This window comes from Misgurnus anguillicaudatus, chromosome 6, assembly GCF_027580225.2.
Source record: "Misgurnus anguillicaudatus chromosome 6, ASM2758022v2, whole genome shotgun sequence".
In the NCBI taxonomy this organism is placed as follows: domain Eukaryota; kingdom Metazoa; phylum Chordata; class Actinopteri; order Cypriniformes; family Cobitidae; genus Misgurnus; species Misgurnus anguillicaudatus.
This window is the reverse complement of record NC_073342.2, coordinates 21416734-21432727: the sequence shown is the minus strand read 5'-3', so window position 1 is coordinate 21432727 and position 15994 is coordinate 21416734. Positions and strand designations below refer to the sequence as shown.

At 39.7% G+C, this 15994-nt stretch overlaps 2 protein-coding genes across 2 annotated transcripts in view; one reads left to right on the top strand and one right to left on the bottom strand.

The window, feature by feature from the left end:
• The window catches only part of LOC129434396 (creatine kinase U-type, mitochondrial), a 368704-nt gene that overhangs the window by 277258 nt on the left and 75452 nt on the right, over positions 1–15994 (bottom strand). The gene's annotated exons all lie outside the window — the stretch shown is intronic.
• hsd17b12a (hydroxysteroid (17-beta) dehydrogenase 12a) lies at positions 583–15116 on the top strand. The gene is made up of 11 exons (XM_055192916.2): positions 583–891; positions 8299–8345; positions 8904–8979; positions 10552–10659; positions 10950–11014; positions 11122–11166; positions 11503–11537; positions 12004–12085; positions 12526–12591; positions 13749–13898; positions 13978–15116. Exons 1-11 carry the CDS (start codon positions 714–716, stop codon positions 14083–14085), a joined length of 960 nt encoding a protein of 319 aa, XP_055048891.1. The 5' UTR covers positions 583–713; the 3' UTR covers positions 14086–15116.

Below are 15994 nucleotides of genomic sequence, written 5' to 3'. Positions count from 1 at the left end.
AATAATCAATATGTCTACGTTACAAAATAGGCCAGAAAAATCTAACAATCCATATGATGTTCCTAAAATGCACCAAATAGACATGACTGTCTCTTATTGAAAAGTATGACTCATTGGTGTGACAGCGCTAGTGAATGGATGTGATTGACGTTGCTTCCAACGAATAGAATTTTACTGACTACATATAATAGGCGGGACAGTAAGAGTCCGTTTAGCCAATAAGCGAAACGCTTCATTCATAAAATAGTGTGGGGGTGATCGTTGGAAGCGTGGGTTTGGAGGTTTCGTAACCCTGACTGATACAGAAAAACCAGTTCTGAATCACAACCAATGACATTATTTGAATGGAGGTTACCGTAACGTTTGCCCAATCGTTTCTCACTCGGAACAGTTTTCGGGCCGCCCCATTGAAACAGAGAACCGAATGAATGAGAATGGTCTCTTTGTGATTGACGCATACAATTGCCAATGAATGGCAAGTCGCAATTGGCTGACAGTAGTTTCGACCAATCCGAAACGGACGTGGGTTTCAATGGGAGGGGATGGAGTAGGTGGGAGGTGTGCACTTAAATCTGGATAGACTCGTATGTTAGAGGAGTTGTAGGGGTGTGATGCCACAACCTGCTTATAAAGGGGCGCACACATTGACGCTTGAAAGCAGTGCATAACGCCTAATTTTGCAGGTCATTCACCACACAAAGCCAGCCGTGGACATGGAGTTGTCAAACGTGGTGGAGACGCTACAGCCTGCCGAGAGAGCGCTCTTCTGGGTCGGTACACTTACCACGGCCTCGCTGGCGCTGTGGCTATTGTACAAGATTCTTGTTGGCATTAGGATATGGGTGATAGGAAACGGGGATCTACTCTCACCCAAATTGGGAAAATGGGCAGGTAAGTTGAAAGACCGAACGCTTACACTGGCATGACATGGGTGGCACGAATGTGCTGCGTTATTGGTGCGTTAAACTTAATAAAAATGAACTTCGTGGATTTGAGAAACTAATCATTTTAACTTTTGGACGTTTTACCGCAACATATGCAATTTAACAAATCATCATCATCGTGGTTAAAAAGGATCAGATCTCACTTTAGTTTTTTAACAATCATTAGAGAAGGATTATATCGGACTAATTGAGGCATCAGGATTTCATATGGTCAATGGAGGCGACGTGTGTCTCAGGTTGAATGATTGCGCCATACATTCATATATTATGCGCAGATGACATGTAATACTGAGTCAGTCAGGTGTGGAAGTCTGTCGTTTGTAAACCTGTTCTCAATATATTCAGTCAAATGTACGAAAAATTGACTAATTTAATCATCATCAAATAGAAAAACAATTTTTGTACCTTTATCATAAACTACAGAATACTTAACTGTAATATGGGCAGCAACTTTGAGGTTAATTCATCATTTTTAGAAATATCTATTTTTCCTGTCTGGCCCGGCCTGACCCAGTTATCCAAATTTTCGGCTGCGCCGTGCCAATGTTTGCCCGACAAACACGCCTTTCCAGGTTGTTTTGACAGTTAAATGCGGCTTGATGACTCGGTGGATGTGTTTTAGCCGGTGTTGACCGCTTTATCCCCTCACTGGGGCACGAAGGTTGGTTTTGGCAACATGACGCAGTTTAAAACGCCAGTCTTAATTATAATGCGGGTCCATACCACGTGCGGCATCTGAGGGGAGACTGTATGTTGCTCACGTTAAAGATATGACAAAAACTGGAGCGCAAAGATTTTAACCTGGACTTCAAATGCAGCAACTTCACAACTCATCGCGCTGTTAAAGATTTTGAAATGGCTCATCATGTCATAGTCTTTTGCTTGGAGGGGGATGTTGCCTAGGCAGCAGGTGCACCAGCATTTAAACCCCTAGCGGTAGGATTGGGCAATGAACGAGCTGTAAAACTCGCACTTATTATTATTCATATTGTGTAGAATTTGCTAATTTGTAATCGATTTAAAGTACACAGAATGCAGAGACTTGAGGGAGCACACGGTGTTTAAGTCAACATTTAGCTTAGATATTTAACCACAAAGCTAAAAGGTGCGTTCGACTGGGTGAAGCGCTGCGCAGAACGATCGGCGTATGACATCAAGTACCGCGAGAGCAATTCGAAAGAACACCTTTCATTTCGCTCTCGCGGGACTTGATGTCACAATCCGATCGTTCATGCAGTTGAACACGCCTAAAGTGACATTAAGAATGTACTAAGGAAATTTCTGTTAGTAACAGTGACGTCAAATCTGGAGGTGACGAGAGCCACTCCCTGAAACTCAAAAAGCTGGTTACCAGTTAGACTAGTTTAGTTTAACCGGTGCATTATCTCGGCGACCGCACGTGCAGGTAAACTGGATGTGGAGGTTGAGGGGGGAGTCCGTCTTCTTGTCATTCCAGAATCACAGGTCTCGTGAAATTGAGCAACATTGCTAGATCACGAAACTCTCATATATAGGTATGTGCGAGAAAACTGACACCCTCCGCATCATGCTATGAACTTCACATGTCGCGTGTATTGAGTCACTGCATTTTTTTTAAGCGCAATGTGCAGATTTTGCAGCAATGTTCTGAATGTGAGTCATACTAATGTGTTTGAAGGATAAAACTAGAAGAAAAGCTTCATGGTGTGTTATGTCTGATTAGATTTGATGAAGACCCCTGGTGGTCTTCTAGGGAAATGCATCGTAAAGGATTCAAGCAGTGAATCAAGCCCCCCATTATTCAAAAAAATATTTGACATGACTACAAAATGTGTATTTGTTATAATAATGACTAAACACTACAAAATATCTTGATTTGTAGTTTGTTTAATTTTTTATAATTTTGGGTAGTCTTGTGGCAAGCTGTACTTCAGTTGCATGATCTACTTGTAGCATTAGAAGGATGGAAACATATATTTTTTTTAGTCATTGCATTAGCTCACTCACAACATTGTTGCATTAATACACACCAAACTATTCCATGCAGCATTGTATTATAAAGATTCACAGATCTGTTACAAGAAAATGTTAAAATAATGCATGATGTATACGCAACAATTTCTTCTGACACTAATGCTGCATTCCAGGCAACACAGATTTAGGATATTTTCCACCTACCTTCCAAATTAAAAGTATTGAGTAACTTTAAAACATTAAATGTTTTCAAAATTATTTATAAAATTAAAGTGTTTAGTAACTTTTAAAGAGTGCCGTTGCACATTATTTATGGGGGAAGTGGGAAATATCCTAAATCTAAATGGTCTGGAACGCAGCAATAGAATTAGAAGTTATGTCATTCAATCCAAACCTGCTGGCATTCTTGGGTGAACGTCACAAAAACAACTAGGTCATGTTTCACCCTAAAACTTAAAAAGAGTTAGAAATAAAACAACGCACAATTTTCCTGTTTTAAGTCAATGGTTATTTATAGTTTTTCTGCAATGCTGACCTAGCATAAAGATACTAAAATTAGAGTTTCATCACCCTCCCATCTTCTCCTTAGTGGCTCACTTTATCACACTTTAGTGTTTGAGAATCACAGTTATGTAATAAAGCTGCAGTCATTCATGAGGACGGGGGCGACTGTCACACACAAACTTGGTTTGACATTCATTTGGAGGGAGTTTTGTGTTTAAAGAGCGACTTTGACTTTCATAGTTCAGGTGAAATGAGTAGTTCATGACACATGTGGTTTTATATTCATATAATGAAAGCATTACTTTTGCCTATATTGGTTTTATGGGAGTTTGGTGGTGTCCATGCTAACTTTAGTTTTTGTACCAGCTGTGTATGCACCGGTTTGTGAATAGCAACATTAGCCCATTCATGCTAGGTTAAATGTGAGCGGGTGAATGTGATTTGCACAACCGAGCGCTCACACTTGTCATCATTCACAGTGAGTGAGCGCTGCCGTGCATGTGACTAACACGCTTGTTGCCACGTGCCGAAACGGAGGATGCTGGGTAAAATTGCTACCCCTCGTCTATTCCCACCCTCCTCCTCCTCCTCTTTTCTCCGAACCTATCTCCATCCTCCATCTCCCGCTCATCCCCTCAGTCTCCATCAGTAAGCCCCCCCTCGCCTGAATCTGTTTGTTCGCCCTCTCTCCGTGAGCCCCCACCCTCCCGTTTATCTTTTCTGTCACGACTCCGTTCCATTTATTTATTTATTTACCGAAAAACGAAATCTTCCATCTGGCGTTTAACGTTACACTTACAATTCGCATCCCATTCCAGCCAGCTAGTCCGTGGCATGTGCCATAAGTTTAATTGAATCTCATTGGCCAAAACTGAAACAGGGCTGACGTACAGGCAATATTTGTAGTCTTTTTAACCATTTAGTATGTTTTAAGCAGACTTGTAACAAACCTTATGTAGCCTACTTTATTTTGCGGTCACAGATATATGAAATTATCTACATTGCTCCAGTGTACTTGCAAGAATATACTGAACTGTTCCCCAGGTGATGCATGTGTATGACAGGTGCTACACCTTCGGGTGCATGCATGTATTTTGGTAAAATGTTTAGATGCTGTCATTAGGGAAGACCTATTGATTTGTCACCTTTATGCCATATGTGTGACTCGTGCTGCTATTTGTGATATTGAACCCTTTCACCCCACCCTGCGCGATCCACCTTCATCCGAGTACGGTTTCTATTTTGGGTGCTGAACAGCTCTAGTGTGTAGTTTTCCTGCTGGCCATGTGACTGGCTTGTGCTATTTAAAGCATGTTGCTGTGTTCGGGATGGGGGTGTTGGCATTCTGCAGTGCTACCGAGCCCCAAGATTGGAGCAGTTCATTCATGGAGGGGGGGTTAGAGTTGTGACAGATTGCATACAGTAGAAGCCAGTCTGAAGGTGCATTACCCTACAATACGTTTTTTTTTTTTTGGGCAGTGTGTGGACCGAGGGCTCTATGATGAGCTGGTTGCTGGGGTAGGAAGAGAGAAAGGGAGAGATTGAGAGCGGGCAGCATCTTGTTGGTATTCAAGTTCTGCGGCTGTTCCAGACGAAGCAGCTATTTTTACTCACCGGGCTGCTTTTTTTAGCCCAGGAATATTGAGTCGGAGCAGGGCCAGTGCGCCTGTGCAGCTCAGTTTTTCTGAATATGCTGTTCGTGAACGTACCCAAGCACGACTGCTTGTGCCATTGGGACAAGTATCTGCTCTTGGGCCTAGTCATTCTTAAAATTTCCTAAAACCCATTGAAATTCTGTAACCTGTTGAAACCGCCCATCTGGTAAAGTTTCTGTAAAGCTGCTTTTAAACAATGAAACAAATAAATTACCTATAAAGGTGATCGTAGTATCTTACATACAGTATTTGCTCCCTTGCTAACATCTTTATCATAACATGCTTCTATTTTTCATAAATTTTGACGTATTTAGATTAGTGATTTTTTTTTTATTGTAATTTTTGAATGCATTTGGCACGTGCTTTTATCTAAAGCGACTTGAAGTGCATTTGGGGAATACGTTAGCGGTTCACGTGGCTGCTTGCGTACATCTTTGCAGCTTTGTAGTCACGCGTCATGGAAGAAGTCCTGCTGGGTGTTTATGTGAGCTTTGATGGTTAGACTGCCTTTTATACGTCATACCGTCTCGTGTTTGATTCGAAGCATAACCATTTTGGAAAAGTGGGAATAGTCCTTGGCTATTAAAAGGCACAAAAATTCAATGCCTATTGACAGTCAAATGACTAGTGATGGATTGAGTTTAGGGCTGTGCGATATTGATATCATGCAATATAATGTTTCAAGGTTAAAAAATTAAATGAAATGGTATAATTGTACTTTTTACATTTTTTCTTTGTTGGAAAAGAAAGCATCACTCTTTTCGCCAGTCTCTCTCGGGGTTCCCACGGGTCCTTGAAATCCTTGAAAGTTTTTGAATCTGGGGGGAAATTCAAGGTCCGGGGAAGTTTTTAAAAATATACATGCATAGATACAGGTCATTAAAATGATTCCCTGTGTAGTGTAGGATATATTATAAAAATTCTAGATTTTATAAGCACACATGCTAAACTGTTCGCTTTTAAATATCTTCTGTATGCGAATGTTGATTCATACCAAAATACTTTTTTGCATAATTGTGTTTGACACATAAAAACGTCTCGGGTTACGTATGTAACTGTTGTTCCCTGAGAAGGGAACGAGATGCTGCGTCTCCCTTGCCATAATTCCTGCATACCTGTAACGCCGTCTTTGCCAATATTTCACATTGCGATATACTTCCTGACTCCCGCGTCACCCTGTCTTTATCAAATTCAACCAATGGTGAGGCTTAATGACATACACATTCAGACGCACTTACCCCTGGAGTCGTCCCCAAAGTGTCACCGCAGTGACGCAGCGCGAGTTCCCTCGAAGGGAACTGTAACAATGTATCTTAAAAGGTAACACAATGTAACCTTGCTCTCACTTGAAATGTTGACATTTAATCCTTAAATATGAGGGTATTGGACCTGGAAAGTCCTTGAAAGGTCCTTGAATTTGAAGTTAATTAAGGTGTGGAAACCCTGCTCTCTGCTAACTGCATCAACCTAAAACATTGACCATATGTAACTTAATTAAAATCATTCAGTTATTACAAACTATTGCTATATGCATATTGCTGTGCTTGTATTGCGATATTTTTGATATGTCATGCGTTCTTAATTGAGTTGCTTTGGATGGCCTTAACATGCTCACCACCTTCTAAATACTCGTAGTCGTATTTTTGCATTGGATTCTGGGAGTTTTCACCACCAAGCCTCTCTTTCTTTGTGACCGAACCGTTCAAGTGTACGTGCACGCATGCACGGTTTGATCAAAGCTCAGGATTCCACAGGATTAGGAAAGTGTAAAACACCTGCCTGATCCTTCAAGCGATGCGACCTGTGTTTGTCATCACGTTCTGGTTTTTGTTAGGCAACATTTCTCTGCAGAGTTGAAGGTTTGCTGTGACATTTTGAAGGATTGACGTGCACGTTGGACTAAATATGAATACTTCATGCATTCTTCATTAAAGTTGTAGAGTTAATAATTGAGGGGCATGAGATTACATTCAAGCTAATCTCTAGACATGTAGCTCAATTGGTTGAACATTGCGTTAAGGGTTAGAGTCCCAGGAAACACTAATAAAATGTAGAGTTTAGGTTCGCATCCCCAAAGCATAAATGATGACTGTCGTTTATGTCCCTCTACAAATAAATGGAGTATGCAGATCTGATGTATTACTGATTTCTGAATAAGGAAGTGTTGCATTCTGAGAATGTTTTAAAAAAGCATACATATTACTTTCATTTCTTTTGGCTTTCGATCTCGTGCGCTCTCTCTCCCCACATCTGACTTTGCGCAGTCTCCCGTTCCCCCTTAACCCCCCTCCCTGGTTTCTATTTTTAGCAGCCCCCAGGATCCCTCCTCACCCCTCCTGTGCTGTCGTGCACTACAGACGTCATAACCCACCACCCCACCCGCCCCATCTCTTTCCCCACAGCCCTGTTCTTTCAAATGACCACTGCCTGTGCCACATTTTCATCAGCCATCACACGTTGTGTGTCTTTATGCTTGTGTGTGTGTGTGTGTTTTATTGAAATGGTGCATTGTGGGATATTAAAACTGTTTTGTGAGGTTTAAGGCTGAAATATTTTAACCTATCCGCCCAAGCATATCCGCCCGGGTTTAAAATTAGGATTTAGGTCAGGACGAACTCTAAAGTCAAGTTTACTAGTTATATAAAGTGTTCATGATAATTTATTTAAGGTGAACTTTCCTGTTTAGCTTCAGTACTTTGCTTTATTAAAGGCGCAGTGTGTAAATTTTAGCAGCATCTAGTGGTGAGTTTGCGAATTGCAACCAATGGCTCAGTTCACTGCTTACCCCTCGCTTTTGAAACGCATAGAGAAGCTACGGTAGCCACCACCGGACAAACATGTAATCTTCGTAGACAACTTAATAAAAACGTTTGTCCGTTAAGCGAACATGGCGGCACAAAATGGCGACTTCCATGTAAGGGGACCCTCGGTGTATGTAAATAAAAACGTCTCATTCTAAGGTAACAAAAACTGTTCAATATGAAAGATCTTTATACACCCCTGATAATATAGTTTTGTATATTATTTTGCATTTCTGTCAAGAGATCCTTCTAAAAATTACACACTGCACCTTTAATTTACGGCATGTTAAGGTTAAACGCACAACTACTTAAATATAAAGTAATTTCTGTGCAAACAGGAAAGCAGTCCTGCTACAAACCATTTGGTTTGGTCTTTAGTCAAGTTTGTTGTGGGTTATAAGGAATGTTTAAACTCATCCTGTCTCTTTCTCCTTTTTCCAGTTGTGACGGGAGCCACAGATGGGATCGGGAAATCCTACGCGGAGGAGGTGAGGGTTTCTCTTATTTATCTCCTCGCTCCACGGAAAGCACAGTGACTCATCACAAGACAGAGGTTTTCACTCCGAGTCCAAGAGAAGAGGGTGTTGGTGAAAAAAAAGACCCGATAGCTTAAATAACTCTTACAGTAGTGCCGAAGGTCTTTCATGTCACACCTGATATCTCCCAATTAGCAAAAAGTCACATTTTAACCTAAAGTTTCTCTTTGCATCACCAAATAGAATAGCAATGTGTTAGTAGCAGAAAGGTTGTGGGTTCGAATCCCAGAGATCATAAATGTATAGCTTGAGTGTGAACGCAAGTCGCTTTGGATAAATGCGTCTGCCAAATGCAAAATAAAAAATGTAAATGTCGTTTTCAATCTAACACACATCTGTAAGTAACCTTTTGGATATTAAACTAGGATGGGAAGTATTTAACGATACTACTTTAAAGATTTTAGCTATAAATGTCCTTCAAAGTAGTTTCTTCACTTATGTCCTAAGTCTTGGAGAGGTTGCACCTTTTGTTATAAGCAAGATTATTAAAACATCTCACTCTTTTTTTAGCTTGCACGACGAGGATTCTCCATGATGCTCATCAGCCGATCTCAAGAGAAGCTTGACGACGTGGCAAAGTCTCTCGGTCAGTCAGTCTTTGTGTGTGTGTGTCTCTGTCTGTGTGTTGGCAAGCTGCAGAGCGTCTCTGTGTGAATGACAGACAGTCCTCCTGATGTTAATGAAACGAGGTTTATTTTTAGCCCCGGCCTGAGAGGCAGGGTGGGGGGGGGCGATTCACTGACTGGATGGAGAGCTGATGCGGTCTGGCAGGAAGGCACAGTCAAAGGTGCAGGGGTCGTGCACAAACTTCTCTGAATAAGAAGCGTTTCAGTAAATGAAAAATACTGTTCTTAGATCAGTACGATTTGAGTCACATGTGAAAAGAATCACGACTTGCGTGACGCATTTTTCCTTTATCACCTGATAGGACGATTATACATTTTGCTGCTGCTGTGGCTCTTCGGGTTTAAGTCGGCGTGCGTGAATGCAGTTTCCATAGGCGGCATCTAAATCTTTATTCAGCTGGGCATATAGCCACACACATTTTTTAAAACATGCAACCTTTTTGATTATTTTCCCCTTCGGACATGATGTCTGTAATGTTAAGATTGCTCACGCCTGTATCCAAGTCATCGCTGTGCCCAAGCCTCTTTTTGTTTATTTTTCCCTCGGTTTTGGTATAAATGGATTAAGGCAGGCCAAGTCATTGTGTTTTTTTTTTATACTGGAAAAGGATATGATTTGGTCTCTGAAGGACTGACACTTCAGCGTACCTGTGATCGGCTCTTACATGGCAACCAAACAACCAAATTTCAGTATGCTTTTTTTAAGGAACCTGTTGAAAGTTACCTAATGCTTTTGTATTATTTACAACAGTCTTGTTGTGTTGGATGCACCCCCTTAAACCCTAAGTTTGAATAAAGGTTTTGGAAACTGCCACTGTTTGTACCAAAGTCGTGCCGGAAGTACCCGGAAGCATCATAAGAGGAGAAGGTTATGGTTACTGTAGTCACGAGCCAGGACGTTATTTGCCAAACCTGTCTCTTGCACCAATCACCCTCTTTACATGCCGTTTGAACACCTCAAAGTCAATATCCCACAGACGCCTAGTTAATACACAAAAGACATTCGATGCATTCAGCACCTCGTTCCCAAGATGACTCTTTTTGGATTACCGCTTCTTGCTCCGAGACTCAAGAGGAATTTTCCTCTCGTAACTCACAGGAACAGCGTTTAGACAAATGAGCCTTTGGACAATAAATTCTAATTGTTGCAGGCACCTCACGCAAGCAGGAGGGAGGGAAGCATGGTCACTTTAACAAGGGCTGTTTTTTGGTAAACGGCTCCCCCTGCTGGTCAGAACTTTGAGTGTTTTGCTGCATTCAGTCCCGGAGTTATTTTTAGAAACAGCAGCAATGGCAGGGATGCCTGATCTTGGACAGAGTCCCCATATGCCAATATTAGGTCTGCAGCTGAATTTCTGCCTATTTTAGCATTTTTGGAAGCACTCGTGAATTATTGCATAGGAGGGTGATGTTTTTTAAATAATGTAAAGCATTATGTTTGTGTTCCTGCAGCAAACAGGTTATGGGTTCAATCACACATAAGCATCTGCCAAATAAATGTAAAACCTAATTGTGACCCTTTTTATGTACAGAGAGCACATTCAACGTGGAAACGAGGACCATCGCAGTAGACTACGGTCAGACTGATATCTATCCGAAAATTGAAAAGGGTCTTTCTGGACTGGAAATCGGAGTACTTGGTGAGTTTCTTTTTTTTTTTTCTTCCATGTAGGCTTTTTATAATACATTTACGTGTATTTAAAAGTAATGCAAAGCAAGTTTCATTCACGATTTTGTATCAGTTATGCCTTGTTTTTTGTGAAAAGGTTTCGTGTTTTGTTCTGGAATCGTGATGTATTTCTCTTTAGCTCTCGTGTCTTATTTCTAATGCTTTATCTCCCCCTACTGGTGATTCTGGTGAACATGTCCACATCATGCATAGACACCTACTGTAAATCATATGTTGTTGTTATTTGTTTTTTTTATATAGTTAATAATGTGGGTATCTCCTATCCATACCCCGAGTTCTTCCTGCACATTCCTGATTTGGAAAAAGTGAGTAACTTCATATCAAACACACTGCGTTATGGATATTTACATCTTATTGGTTATATCGGTAACCAATTTGCAATTGGTAACTTATTGTTTTTCCCTCTTTGTAGTTCATCGACACTATGATCAATGTCAATATCACCTCAGTGTGCCAAGTAAGTCATGACTGATTCACAAATGTACAGCTTAAGCTACTGAATGACTTATGATGTCATTTTGATTTATTTTTATTTAAAAAATGTGTATTTGAAATGTGAAAGTACTGCAGCGTGACTGCTTTGATTCACTCCTCCAGTTGTACCTGTTCTCACTCCCTATGTTTTGCTAAACTCCACCAACGCTGCTTGTGTTCACCACCCACGCATTCTCTCTGTCTGTGTCTCTCTCTCTCTTTTGGTCTCTCTTTCTGTCTCTCTCTCTCGTTTTTAATATATAGCATGTAATCATTTTCTCACCCTTGAGTCTAACTTTTAAACCCCTTCTTTTGTTAGATGACACGTTTGGTGTTGCCTAGGATGGAGGCAAGGTGAGTCTGGTGTTTGATTTTATGCCTACATTTCTTAACATAAGTGCGGTCACCAAAAGGGTGATGGATTTAATGCAGCTTTTAACTAGTGGGGGGTTTCCTTCTCTCATGTATTCCACTGTTCTTTGTGTAAAATTGAAAAGCAACAGTGCTTTAATCCGATTGGCCGAGGTGTTGCACATGACCTTGTGGCAACCAATGATGCAGTTGGAGAAATTTTGTACAAACATGTCCAACCCTCCGCACTTCCCAGCACTCTACTGCGGCTGCAGGGGTACTGCATGAGAAAACTGGTGCCATGGCAACACACATGGCGACATTCATTAGACGCGTGTTAAAGTGATGCACTGTGAGTTTTCGTTACTTTTAGATGCTCAGAGCTGCGGTGGGGTTTTGTCAACCTGTTGAATGATGTTGGTGAAAATTTGAACAATTAAAATAAAGGTTATATTTCTTCTTCTTTCAGAGGAAAAGGTGTCATTCTCAATATCTCTTCTGCCAGTGGCATGTTCCCTGTCCCACTTTTGACTATCTACTCCTCTACCAAGGCGAGTACATTTTCATTACATTATCTACAAAAAAATCAAGAGTGTTTGACTGTTGCCCACATGGGCAGCTCTACATTTAGGGCATGCAAGTGTCAGCTTCTGGTTAATGCATTTTTAATTCACAGAATTCCTATAAAGTATGTTGTCTCCCAAAAACTTGTCCTTTTTTGTCACATCCATAATGCATGCATGTTTCCCTCATCTAAAATAGAAAACATGAGTATAGACTGATATTTTTCTGATGTCTGGACTCTATCATCAGGGGTTTTGAAAATATAAACCGATGGTTCAATCTATTGGTAATGCATGCATTCTCTGAGAAATTATATTACACGTTTTGACTGCAAATGTCATATCCATAACACTGGATTTGCTCTTTTACAGCTTTTCTGAGGTTGATATTTTATATGTAACTGTATTTTGCATTCCTCTTTTTACAGGCATTTGTGGACTTTTTCTCACGTGCACTTAATGCGGAGTACAAGTGTAAGGGTATTATCATCCAGGTGAGACTGAGATAACTTACATTTTTGAACCAACAGTAAAATCTAGAACCTGTTTAGCTGGTTACGCATGTGTTGTGAAACAGGATGTGAGTGGGAATCACCATGTAGGGCAGGACTTGATCCACTGATTGTTAAAGTTTGGAGACATTTCTATGACGCGATTTAACATCGTAGCCGAAAATTAAATTGGTTTCAAGAAGTAAAGAACAATTTTTTGGCTATTTCCACTGTATACTTAGACCAGGTACTAAGTCGCTTTTTTGTGTCGCTTTGCTTTTCCATTGCAGTTTTTTTTCACATAGGATAGAGGTCTGACCTTACTATAACCATTATTTTTAGATTTAAAAAATATATCCTATAGAATTATTTACATATTTAGATTATCATTATCAAAAATTATCATTACCGCAACATATTACATTAAATATATGCATTTACAAACTCATGTTTCGGTAATGAGAAGTAAGAAGTTGTCTAGGTACTATGACAAACAAAATTTCAACTTTTATCTGGAAAGAAAAAATAAGAACTGCTGAGTGCCACAGTCAATTATGTCCCTTTATTTTTTTGAAAATTTTAGTTCCTTGAGGGCTTAAATAATGATTAAAAATTGTTGCGGAGGATGAGAAAATGTTTCTTGGACACATTTATATTCCTTATTATTGTCTCTACATTTTCCAATGATCACCAAATACCACATGTTTCTTTACTGTAAATGTTTATAGTATAACATGCACTAAAAAATAAAAAGCTTCAGATTTTTTTAATTATAAATGTTTCCATGTCAGAGAACTAAAATCCAGTCATGGACACATTGCGGTAATGAAAATTTCCCCCTTAAATGTGGGGAAAAAAACAAAATTGGTTTGTATGATGTCATTTGAAATCATGTGCAAAATAGTACATGAAAAGATGTTTGTAACTGTATGCTGCTTATTTTGATACTCTTACTTTTCATTTTTTTATCAAAATGTTTCATGACACCTCATAAGTCTAATTAATCCCTATAGTCTATAATCCCAAGCAGTTTGAAGCAGGACTAAACTGCAGTGGAAAAGCAAACTGAGCGTAGTTGTACCACAGTGGAAAGCACCATTCGATTCATGTTTACACTAATGTTATGGAAGTGACATTAAATCTTTTCGTTCCTGTCGTAGAGCGTGTTGCCTTTCTTTGTGGCTACCAAGATGACAAGGATCAGGAAGCCAACTTTTGATAAACCCACCCCTGAACGCTATGTAGCTGCTGAACTGACCACTGTGGGACTTGAAGACCAGACCAACGGCTATTTCCCACATGCCGTCATGGTAAGAGCGTTAACGTATAAGGAGACCTGCTCTGTCAAATTAAACCAGGTACTGATTTATTTGTTATCGTGTCTTGCAGGGCTGGGTGACCACCGTCTTGGCCCCCATCCAGCTGGTCCTCTACCTGGGCTTGCGAATGAACAAGGCCCAACGTGGAGGCTACCTCAGGAGGAGAAAGCTACGATAGATCGAGGACATCGTGTGATTGGACAAAATCGGACAGAGTGTTTTACAAAATGTACGTGTTGAGATTTGAGTCGTTCCACATGTCCACGTGTGTTTGTATGTCGTGTATGTTTTTTTTTTTTTGGAAAGATGTCTGCTTACTGTGCTCACGTTCCACAATGACACTTTGTGAATGAAGATTTACTGAAATGTAAGGCCTCGGCTTACTGACTTGTAATATGTCATTTTCTCTTTAGGGTGAAGTGTTGCATTGTTGGGGGGGAAGCTTTTGTGCCACTGCTGTTATAAGCATGGGTATATTTATATGGTGATGGTATTTTTTATATTTATTGACCTTTTTATCTGGGACCGTTTACTTGCACTCTTCTTAACTTGACTGCTATTAGTTTACAGTTCTGCCTTATTCCTTCTGATAAGTGATAAATGGGTGCTTTATCATGAATTTAACAGATCTTTATGGTGTTTACGAAACCTATGGTGGCTCATTTTGAATCTGCACTGTTGTATTGTATTAATATGAAACCAAAGGCCTGAAATGGATGTTTATTTTCTGTACTTTTGAACGATTTTGGTCAGCTTTGGTTTATTTAAAACCTTTTTTTTTTTTACATAGAATAGATATTGGTCGTGTTTATGAAAAGGAGATCTTCTGTGTGTATGGTGGAGCTATCGCGCACACACGCAAAAAAAACAAGTATTTTTGTTTCCTCCACTGAAGACTTTACTGTGTGGTGGAAAATCACCCAGTCGTCTTGGTTTTAGCCAAAAGTCGTACTTGAGAATTACCTCCATAGCCTAGATCTCTGTATGATGATATCGGACCAGTGTCAGTCAGGCTGAAACGTCCAGGTGGTTTTACCTGATTGGTTGCCTCTGGTTTAAAACTTGAATTTTCTCATTCCAGACCTATCAAAGAGAGGAACACCATGTGCTGCTTTACTTATGATAATCTGAAGTGCCTGTTTGTTAATAAAGTTACTTTTCTGTAATGATTTTGAATTTGTCTTTTTTAATAAATTGAATAACACTGTGCATATGTCTTTCTGTCACTTTTTTTGTTAGATTTTATGTTCCTTTTATGTTTATTATCTTAATTCAATACTGGTTGCATTAGCAGTTGGAAAGGTCATGGGTTTGAACACAGGGAACACATACTAATAAAAAATTTAAACCTTGTATAATGTACTATAAGTCACTTTGGGTGAGACGTCTGCCAAACGAGTAAATGTAATGTAAGGGGCTGTCAAGGAAGTTTTAAAATAAGGTATTTCATTTGCATTTGACTTTATACTGTAATGGACTGTAATAACCGAACATTACTGCTAAATACGTTTTTTTCAGGAAAGTGTATTTATGGTTTTGATAAATACTTATAAAGGCTCACCCATAAAATACTTCCAATATTTGTATAACAATTCAGTACATGCATTAAAGGGACACTCCACTTTTTTTGAAAATGTGCTCATTTTCCAGCTCCCCTTCAAATAAACATCTGATTTTTACCTTTTTGGAATCCATTTCAACTGATCTCCGGGTCTGGTGGTACCATTTTTACAATTGCGCCTCCTGCAGTCATATACAGCAGCAAAGTCCTTAATTATTACGCAAGAATGAGAATATAGTTCCTAGCCATATCTGCATAGAAAATCCCAACTTTTAATTTTCCATCGGTCTACACGATGTAACAACAGAAGTTTTAAATAGGAAAAATATCAAAACTTTTTTGTTATGTTTTAGCACAATGCTAACGGTCTAATCAGATTCAATGGATTATACTAAGCTATGCTAAAAGTGGAACCGCCAGACCCGGAGATCAGCTGAATGGATTTCAAAATGGTAACAATCAATTGTTTAACTCTAGGGGAGCTGGAAAATGAGTGTCCTTTTAAACTTTAAATGACAAGAAGATA

What these genes read in the sequence shown, in the direction of transcription:
- hsd17b12a (XM_055192916.2), top strand. Translation starts at nt 714, where the DNA reads ATGGAGTTGTCAAACGTGGTGGAGACGCTACAGCCTGCCGAGAGAGCG. An exon ending in GGAAATCCTACGCGGAGGAG is followed by an intron (nt 8,346 to 8,903) that starts GTGAGGGTTTCT and finishes CTCTTTTTTTAG; the next exon opens with CTTGCACGACGAGGATTCTC. An exon ending in TTGCCTAGGATGGAGGCAAG is followed by an intron (nt 11,538 to 12,003) that starts GTGAGTCTGGTG and finishes TTCTTCTTTCAG; the next exon opens with AGGAAAAGGTGTCATTCTCA.